A 9,546-nucleotide genomic window follows, 5' to 3' on the forward strand; every position below is an offset into this window, starting at 1 on the left:
CCCCAAAAGTCAAAAGCTCAACCAAATAGCTCAAAAGCCACATCTGCTTTTGCCCAAAAGCAACTTTTACTGTAGTACAAATCCGAAAGCACCTTTTCCTGCTTTGACTGACTTTTGAGCCCAACAATTACCCACCTACCACTGATTATGAGGAGAAAATAACGATTCGCTCGGTTCTATTCCGTTCCTCACATCGCCCCTTCTACATCCTCGAGTGGACCGCGACACGCCTCCATGGCCGGCGCACCTCCTCCTCCTCCTCCATGGCCGGCGTCCGGCACATCTCCTCCTCCTCCTCCATGGCCGGCGCACCTCCTCCATGGCTAGCATCCGGCACACCTCATCCCCCTCTATGGCCGGCGACCGGCGTACCTCCTCCTCCTCCTCCATGGATCCAGCACCGGTCGAGATTTCACGAGTGGTTCCAACCGGCACGACCGTGGGCTCCCCGTCGCCGGCTCCGACGGGCACGGCACGGTCCCATCCCCGTCTCCGGGGCGGGCGATACGTACGGCCTACGACGCATGCCACCCACAGACCAAGCCGCCGCGCGCCGGACTGGCGAGCTCAGGCCAGCGAGCCCCCACGCGCCCAACTTGATCTGCTACACGCTCTGTCGAGAGGAAGAAGATGGATGTGGTGAGGCTGTCAGGCGAGGTCTATTCGTAAGTGAGAGAAGCTAGCAGTAGCTTTTCCAAAAGACATAGCTGCTCAACCAAACGGGCTTTTAACTATCTGACAACAACTTTCCACAGTAGCTTTTGCAAAAGTCATAGCTTACAGCAGCCTTTGCAAAAGCCACAGATAAACCAAATAGGACCTTAGAACCAAACGACCTCGCTCCTAGTCTTAAGTGCTATTGGTGTTCTTAGTTGGATTTTTTCAAGTTGGAGTTGAAGACTTGTTACTATTGGTGATTGGCATCGCCTAGATAGCTCGACGGAGGACTTGATAACATTCCTCTCTTTTTTTGCGAGTAGATAACATTCCTCGATGGAGTTCTTGTTCAGGAGGCTCTAACTGATGTTCATGGTTTGGAAATAGCCATTCATGGTTTGAAAATAGCCATTCCAAAGTGAAGAAGGTATATTAAATAGTGAAGCGGAGCTTAACCAAGTCTTGGTTACTCTTTGGTGCTCCAACATAGACTAGGGTTTGTGGCAACAACCCGATAATATGAAAAAAAAATTGGTTATCTCTTTGTCTCACTTTCTTTCTTACATTACTTGTTGCTTATCTTTGTTGTGTGCAAGCTTCATTGAGTGATAACTAGGATTGTTTCGTAACTCATAAGGGTGCTTAGCATAGGTTTACTTCTTGTACTTAAGGGCACTTATCTTAATTAGTGTGATCATGAGCTTTCTCTTAGTTGTACATCTTGTATGTTATATCAAACAGTGCATATAGTTCTTGGATAATGATTGATGTATGACTGCATATGCACACTCCTATAATCCTAAGACGAGTAATTGCAAAGATATAGCTAAGTCCAGAGTAATTGCAAAGGGGAGTATGCCTGGACCATATGAGGATCGCTCAGACTACTTGATGATCGGAATCGCAGTGAAGGCTGGCAAAGTCGATCTAGCCGACTTCTCCAGACTGCAGGAAAGCCATGGCGAAAACCATAAAAATGCCTCCTAGATAGAAGCCCGTCAGGGAGACACATCTAGGCTTATTCTAGGACTAGAAGGCCATCTAGAATATACCCACGAACACCAACGAGATGTTTGTAGAATAGCATATGGGGTTGAAAAAAGTACGGTTAAGAGACAATAGACATAAAAGAGTAGATTGATTGTGTTTTGATTAATTGAATATCTCAATGTGCGGTGGTCTTATCCCTTTAGACATGTGGTCCCAGACAGGAAGGCTCCTATGACGTCAGCGTCGGCGACGTTGGGCAGCTCGTTACACTGCGGGGAGAAGCACCGGATGTACTCACGAAGAGTTTCCCCGGCCTTCTGTCGACAGTTTTTGAGATCCCATGGGTTCCCAGGACGCGCGTATGTGCCCTGAAAGTTTCCCACGAAGATCTCTTTCAGGTCCGCCCAACTTTGGATTCTGTTGGGCGGAAGGTGTTCTAACCACGTTCGCGCCGAATCGGCCAGGAACAATGGAAGGTTGTGGATAATGAAATCGTCATTATCTGCTCCACCGGCTTGGCAAGCAAGTCGATAATCCTCGAGCCACAGTCTGGGATTCATTTCCCCAGGATATTGGTTGGCGGTCGGTACCGCGGTGGAAAGACGACGTTGAGGATGTGTCGGCCAAAGGCTTGAGGTCCCGATAAGTCGAGGCTTGGGCTTCGATCCTCGTCGCTGTCGTAGCGTCTGCCACGACGAGGGTGGTAGCCACGGCTTGCCCCCTCTCTCGCATCGCTGCGGGTACGTCTACGGACGTCGAGGGTGTTGTGTGCGTCACGGTGTGTGGCCTGCCACCTTGCTGCGCCTGGTGGACTGACATGTCCATGTTGGGTCGCTCTGAGGGCGCGCGCTGGCTGGCGTCGAGCTCGCGTCGTTGGGACAACGAGCTCTTGGCTTGTTGCGCCGCCGCACGCTCGAGTAGCGTACAAATCTCGTGATGGCCCCGATGATCCTCGGGCATCGCGGGCCCCGGAAGCCCTCGGAGCAAGGCCGCTGCGGCGGCGATGTTCTGGCTTGCCCAGGTGAAGTGTGGGAGGGCTTCATCGTCCTCGATGATCCTCCAGTTCACGTCACGAGCCATGGCACGTGCACGCCCACCATCTCCGTGCGCTCGAGCTCCATGCGTTCCTGCTCGAGCTGGAGTCGTGCTTCCTCGAGCTCTTGGTGCTGGGCCTTCAGCTGCTCTACCCGCAGGCGAGGTGGGGCCCCTGCATCCCTCTCGACCTCGTCGTCGAAGTTATTCGTTGGGGGTAGCCTCTCCCTCGTGGATGATTTCGACGTGTCCCTCGAGGGTACCTGCCATGAAACATTCATGAGAGGGGTGATGGCTCCCCCTGCTGGAGTTAGAGATGGAGGGCGACTTCGATTCTACTGCGAGGAGGGCGTGGAAAGATTCCGTGATATATTCGGTCATCCCCACGAACTCGTCGTTCATAGGGGATGGGGGAGTGCGTTGCGCCACAAGGTAGCCAACGGTCTCTACGGCGTTGCGCAGACTGGACGGGAGCATTGTTGGGGCGCTCTAAACGAGGTATTCCAGGGAGAGCGGCTCTCCTCCGGCAAGCTGCGTCATGACGTTGGCGAACGAGAAGGTGAGGTGGCGCAGGTCCTCCCGGGACGATCGGGGTCCTAGGAAGGCGTCGAGCTGGTGCTTTAGCCTCCCATAATCAAAGCCGAGGAGCTGGTCGCTCCCGGGGGCACGGGCCTCCGGTGCGTGCAGCTGCAGCTCCTCAAGCGCCTCGGCGATCGCGTCGAGGCCGATGGAGTGGAGAGGTTGGACGGCGGCGGGAGCCTGCGCCAACTCTCCCTCCGTTGTGACGATGAAGTCTAGGTTCTCGAAGCACACGTGCGCGCCCGAGACCCAGCTGAAGTCGTGGCTAGCCATCTTGGTGGACGTCGAGACGCGCAAAAGACCCCTACCTGGCACGCCAACTGTCGGTGTTTCGAGTTACCAACGAGTAAATTTGTATTTACGCGTCTGGCTCGGATGGTGTGCTTAGAGGACACGAGATTTATACTGGTTCGGATAGAAAGTCCATACGTCCAGTTCGTCGCTGCTGCTCATGTTACTATCACTTGGTTTGTAGTAGGGGTTACAAACAGGCGAGAGACGGAAAGGATCCTAAGTCTCTGGTGAAAGAAATGAACGGGTGCTGAGAGCTCGATCGCTGCTCAACCCTGTGTTCGTGTCGTGCTCTTGTGTTTTTATCTCGTGGTTTAGTTTCGTGCGGCTCTGGATCTTGTGTCTGATCGTCCCTCCTCGTGGGACGCCCTGTTTTCCCTTTTATACGCCCAGAGAAAGCGTGGGTTACAGCGGAGGAAAAGAAGAAGAACCAGAGAGATGAAGGCTTCTAGGATCGCCGGTCCTTCTCATTCATGCGGGTCCTGCCGATCCTATAGATGTCAACAGGGTCGGATCCACATCGCGGCCCTGTTCGTCACTGGCGCCATGCGCAGGCGTCATCTGCCGGTCATGGCGTCCCATTCTGTCCCGGCGGGCGTCGTGGTGAACTGACGCGCCTGTCAGCGTTCGTACGAGGGTTAGGCAGAACAGCACCGGCACGCCTGACGCTATTCTTGATGTGAATCCTCAGGTATGGCCCGTCATGGCCACGGGTTACATCAAGGCGTGCCAGTCTCTTTCTTGGTGTCAGAGTTTTGACCCAGGCCCATATGCTTGGACCTAGAGTGGTTGACGGCGGTATGGGTCCCCGTCGGGTGAGATAGAGCCCACACCCAAGGGGTCAGGTGAGACGGAGCACAAACCCAAGGGTCGGACGAGACGGGCCCCCGACCCAGAGGTCGGGCGAGACGGAGCCCGCCCCTAGAGGTTGGGCGAGGCAGAGTCCGCGCACCTAGGGGTCGGTTAGAACTGTAGTCACGCTCTTGACTGCTTGGATGAATCAATGTTGATGACCATTAGCTCCTTCTCTTCGGGTACCCTAGTATTGGTCTCCGACAATTTCTATCTATTTAGAAAAATAGAAAGCTGAAAACTGAAAGTAGGGTCTAAGGTGTTACACAAAATTATACTTAGAAAAGCAGCTTCTGGTTCTGTCCATTTAATTGGCTCTCGGCTTTTCTGCGGAAAAACACTTTCCAGAGCTGAATGAAACATAACCTACGGTACTGTCAATATAATTTTAGCTTTCTTTTCGATCAACCCATTTAAAATTTAACTAAATCTATACAAAAGAGTACTAACATTTATGGTAGTAATTAGTTATTTTAGATTTATTATGGAATATAATTTTATACTGTAGAAGCCATAAATACTGATATTACTTTCTACTAAGTTTAACTCCATCGAATCCTAGAATTACATTCTTCTTGGCACACATGCAGTGTTTAAACATAAAAAAAATATCCAAACCATAACTGCAGAGCAAGCATTTCCATCACGTTCGCTTTATCGTATCAGCCATGATACAATGTTTTTCTCTCACAACAAAACAGCATCAGCCGCCTTATAAGCCACGTAACCGTTCTAAACGAAACACGTGTTCATTGGGGGGAGCAGTGACAGCAGGATGGAGATACAGTACGCAGACGCTGCTTTCAGTACTGATTGTCAGACAGCTCTGACGGGGTAGCAGGACTGAAGAAATAATGCGATCGTTCCATCGTTCCATCCATCCAAGGCACAAGCACATGCAATGGAAATGCATCACAGAGATACACGTCAGAAGCAGGGAGGCAAAGATTCTAGCACCACACGGCAGCATGCACTGCCTAATTAACTCATATATACTCCTGTGTTTCAGCAGGAAGGTTAGAAGAGAGCATTTAGGCACTGCATTGCAGCATTGGAAGCGAATGATTCGGAAGAAACTGAATCTGGATTAGCACAGTAATAAAGTTATACATAAAACACTGCAACTGTGGCAATTTAACAAACTAGTAGTAGCCAGTTATGCACCGTCTTTGCATACAAGAAGCTAAAGCACGTTGGCTGTTCAGTGTTAGGCAGATTGATTTTATTTGCAGAAAAAGAAGAGAGCTCAGTAGCAAAGTAACAGACTCTGCTCTTCATAAATGTCTCCAAGAAAGCATAGCAGCTATTCTGGTCCAACAACGATGGACTACTTCACAGCTAATTGCTGTTATACAATAGAACAAAACATAAAGGACATTAAAGGGACAATTTTCTGTGACAAGGAAGCGCAAAGTTTGCAGGGAACAAAAATAGTTCTTAGGCAAGTTGCTGGCATCATCTCTCCCTCCAATGTCCAAGTCAACAAAAAAGATCGGCAAAGTTAATTGATCATTTCAATCAATATACCCAATAGACCCAACAAAGAAAAGAATAGAGCTATAAAAATGAACATTTTCTGTGTTCAAATGGCTTCAATGGCATCACCTCCTGACTTTGGCCACTCCTGAACCAGGCAAAATGTAATGCAAAAATTCTGACGGAGGTGGAAGAGATAAGAAACTAGAGAGCAATGTCCAGCCTTGGCTCGAAAGAGAATCCAGTGAACAGGTGCAGCGGGAACCTCTTCGAAACAGGGCTCTTCACGGACCACTTCCATGACTTGTGGTTTATTTCAAAGGTGAGAAGAGCCGGCGACCCATAGCTCTGGATATAGATAAGATCATCCGCCCCACAGCTTGCAAAAACATCATCAAACTCGCCAAATCCTTGAAAAAACTTGTGAGGCATGCGAGCAACCTCACGCCACTCTTTGTTATGGAGCTCCCAAATGCCAATCCCCTTGATGATCCCAGGCCTATCTTGCTTGCCAATGCCACCAACCAGCACAAGCTTCTCACTCAGGTTCATCAGTCGGCCGCACGTAAGAGCACATGGTACTGGAATAGCCATGCTCATCAGAGAAGTGTGGTTAGGTCTTGCAGTGAGATCATACATTACGAGACAATGGCGATGCTCATTATTGTTCACCAGAACTCCTGTGGAGTACACCAAATAGTAGAGGACTCCATCACAGATGACACACTCATCGCCACCTCTCCATCCAAGCAGTACTCCAGTAAAGGGAGTCACCCAACTACCAGAGACCGACTCATACAAATGGATGGTAAACTCCCACTGATAATACTCCGATGGAACCTGGTTGCTTCTTGCAACAGCCACAGTGTAATGATGAGAACTTCTATCCACAGAAAAGGCAAGAGCACTGTAATCAGCTGTTTTGCCCCCAGGAGCATCAAGAAGTCTCTTCCAGTCCTTAGTGATGGGGTTGCACACCAAAATGCGGCGCCTGTTCTCACTGTCCATTAGGCACACCAACCCAGCCGACGAGGATGTAGACCAGTTGCTCTTTTCAATGCAAGGGAAATCAAATCTATACCATTTGCGGAGGCTCGGGTCATAGGCAAAACCTGAAACTCCATCCTCACTACAGGTGAACATGAAGTACCATGGCTTCTGAGGCACCATTTTGCTCCATGCGTGCCTCTGGGCATGCACAATCTCATGCCACCTTTTGCAAACAGACCCAGATCTTATAATACTTGCAACAGGCAAGAAGGAAAGAACCTTCTCCAAGAGATCATCAGGGAGAACGGCGTCCAGTGACACTGCCATGTCCCCATTCTGATCGTCGTTATCGCTGTCTTCAGAGACCGGTCTGTATTCTATGACCTGTGAACCAATGCAGGAAGAAGGATAGAGCTCCCACTCTCCTGACCCCATTGCCAACATCCAGTGAATAACACAGTAGCTAATACAAGACCCTGCAAGAGATAATATTGCAATAAAATAAGGGATGAAGCTGTAGCAATATGGAAACGTCTAATGTAGTGCTAACTAAGTATTTTCAGCCCAACCAAATTTTCTGAGTAGATAGTACATGTAAATAGAACAGCAATGTTGAGGTTAGGTACTACTCAAGTTATCTAGACTCTAATCTGTACCACCATATACGCAAATACGATGAAAACATCTTGGTGGCTGTCTACATCTCAAGGGACATTCACAGTTCATCACAACTGACCAGAACCAAACACCAAAAGTATGCCATTTCTTTGACAGACTAAACTCGCCTTGATGAAAAGGACAATAATCCAACCTGACCAATCTAACCTTTCAACGACAGGGAAGGCAGTAAGATTAACAAATGGCAGAGGTCTGCCCAGTCTTCTCTCTTTTTTATTTACTTGTTATATTAAAAAAAAAACTTTTGTCGATCCGTATATTTGTCTAGTGTCATGAGGATTAAACAGACACTAAATGTCAGAGACAGCTACTAAAGAAACGGATCTCGGGGGGAACAAATAGCAGGAATATGGACAGTAACGTCTCCATCACAAATGGAACCTCTCTATTATTTTCCAGAGAGAAAACATTGATTTTTGGCCACCACATTCAATTTGCCGCAGAAAGGGCCACATCACGATCATTAAAGCAAACAGCACAGGCATGTTAGCCAAGAACAGCACCATCTACCAACCAAATTTTACCAAAAACCGCACCACGAAACGCACGCCTAATGGCTACTACTAATCCTTGATGCCGCACAAAATCAAGAACTAATCCGCAAATCAATGCATGAAGCACAGACAAAAAAAAAACCCAAATAATCCGGTCCCTGTGAGTAAATGAAAATAAACATAAATGGGGGTGGGGTGGGGTTGGGGGGGGGGGGGGGGGGGGGGGGGGGGGGGGGGGGGGAGACGATGCGATTATACCTCTCCTCAAGAACAGAAATCCAAGAAAAGATCCTCCCTTCCCGAATCCACCGAGCCGCCGTGTCCACCAGAGTCCTGACGCTTTCAAAAACAGATTGAACAGAGATTCAGCGGCGACGAAACAATACACCAAAAATCAAATATTTGCCACAAATCAGTAACCAAGAAACTCCGGGTAGAGAGAGAGAGGGGGGGGGGGGGGGGGGGGGGGGGGGGGGGGGGGGGGGGGGGGGCGGCGGGGAGTATACCGGTCGCTGTTTCTTGCGCGGCTTCGGCGGCCGGTGACGATCGGATGAGGCGCGAATTCCCCCAAACTGGTGGGGGCGAGGGGGGTTGGGCCTTGGTGCCCTCCTGCTCCGAGAAAGAGATGGAACAGTGGCCTTTATCCTGCCCCTACATTAGGTCACGCCCCCCATGGGCGTCGCGTCTAGCGGAGTGCCACAATGGCGTACTATATAGAGCTCTACTATATATGGAGGCGAGGTAGAGAAAGGGGAAGGTTCTTGCTTCAAGCAAAAAAATGTTATGAGAGGGAGAGGGTCGATCGGTTCAGCTTCAGAGGTACAGTACAGGGTACTGATTAGTGGGATAGAGAGGGAGAGGGAGAGGGAGAGGGAGAGGGAGGGGGGTACAAGAGGAAACGAAAATTCTATGGAAGGTACTTTTAACTCTACCGGACATATCCACCTGAGAAGTGACATAGCTAATCTCACTGTCATCGTACTATCTAACTAAGTAGCACTACCTCCTTCCTAAAAGGATCCGACAATGGTTTAGGTGTCACAAGAAGGGATTTGTGGTCGATCAAGTTTTTAATGAATAATATTTATAGTTATGTTTTTAAATTAATTTATTATGAAAATATATTTCGTAATTAATCTGATGGCATTTATTTGGTATCATAAATATGTATATTTTTTATCTATAATTGGTCAAACTTAAGGTACTAAAATGTGACATCGTGGAATAATTGCATTCTTTTTTGGGACGGAGGTAGTATCTACTGACGCATTTGTATTCTCCTGTAGACTTTAATATTAGACTTTATTAGTATGTACTCTATCTTTTCTAAATTATATAAATTATTTTAGCTTTCTAAAAAAAGGATTTCCTATATTGTGCCATCCTGCCATGAGTGATTCTATATGAAGACCAATCGAGCTTCTTTGGTTTGAGTATGAGCATTGAATATTTCAATTATATACTCTCTCTGTCTTCAAATAAATCAATTATAGAACCCGTGCTTTTC

General features: G+C 48.5%; 1 protein-coding gene across 2 annotated transcripts; it reads right to left on the reverse strand.

Moving 5' to 3' along the window:
* Positions 1 to 5,488: 5,488 nt before the first annotated feature.
* On the reverse strand, positions 5,489 to 8,861 carry LOC136471611 (F-box/kelch-repeat protein At3g61590-like). 2 transcript variants are annotated; one of them, XM_066469360.1, is made up of 3 exons: positions 8,546 to 8,861; positions 8,298 to 8,372; positions 5,489 to 7,343 (listed from the first exon to the last, which is right to left on the reverse strand). In XM_066469360.1, the coding sequence occupies exon 3, from the start codon at positions 7,309 to 7,311 to the stop codon at positions 6,082 to 6,084; it is 1,230 nt and encodes a 409-aa protein (XP_066325457.1). In that variant the 5' UTR covers positions 7,312 to 7,343; positions 8,298 to 8,372; positions 8,546 to 8,861; the 3' UTR covers positions 5,489 to 6,081. The 2 variants fall into 2 exon arrangements, with proteins under 2 accessions (XP_066325457.1, XP_066325456.1); XM_066469359.1 differs by having other exon boundaries at positions 8,298 to 8,378.
* Positions 8,862 to 9,546: the final 685 nt, after the last annotated feature.

This window comes from Miscanthus floridulus, chromosome 8 (assembly GCF_019320115.1).
Source record: "Miscanthus floridulus cultivar M001 chromosome 8, ASM1932011v1, whole genome shotgun sequence".
Lineage (NCBI taxonomy): Eukaryota > Viridiplantae > Streptophyta > Magnoliopsida > Poales > Poaceae > Miscanthus > Miscanthus floridulus.

What these genes read in the sequence shown, in the direction of transcription:
- LOC136471611 (XM_066469360.1), bottom strand. Translation starts at nt 7,311, where the DNA reads ATGTTGGCAATGGGGTCAGGAGAGTGGGAGCTCTATCCTTCTTCCTGC.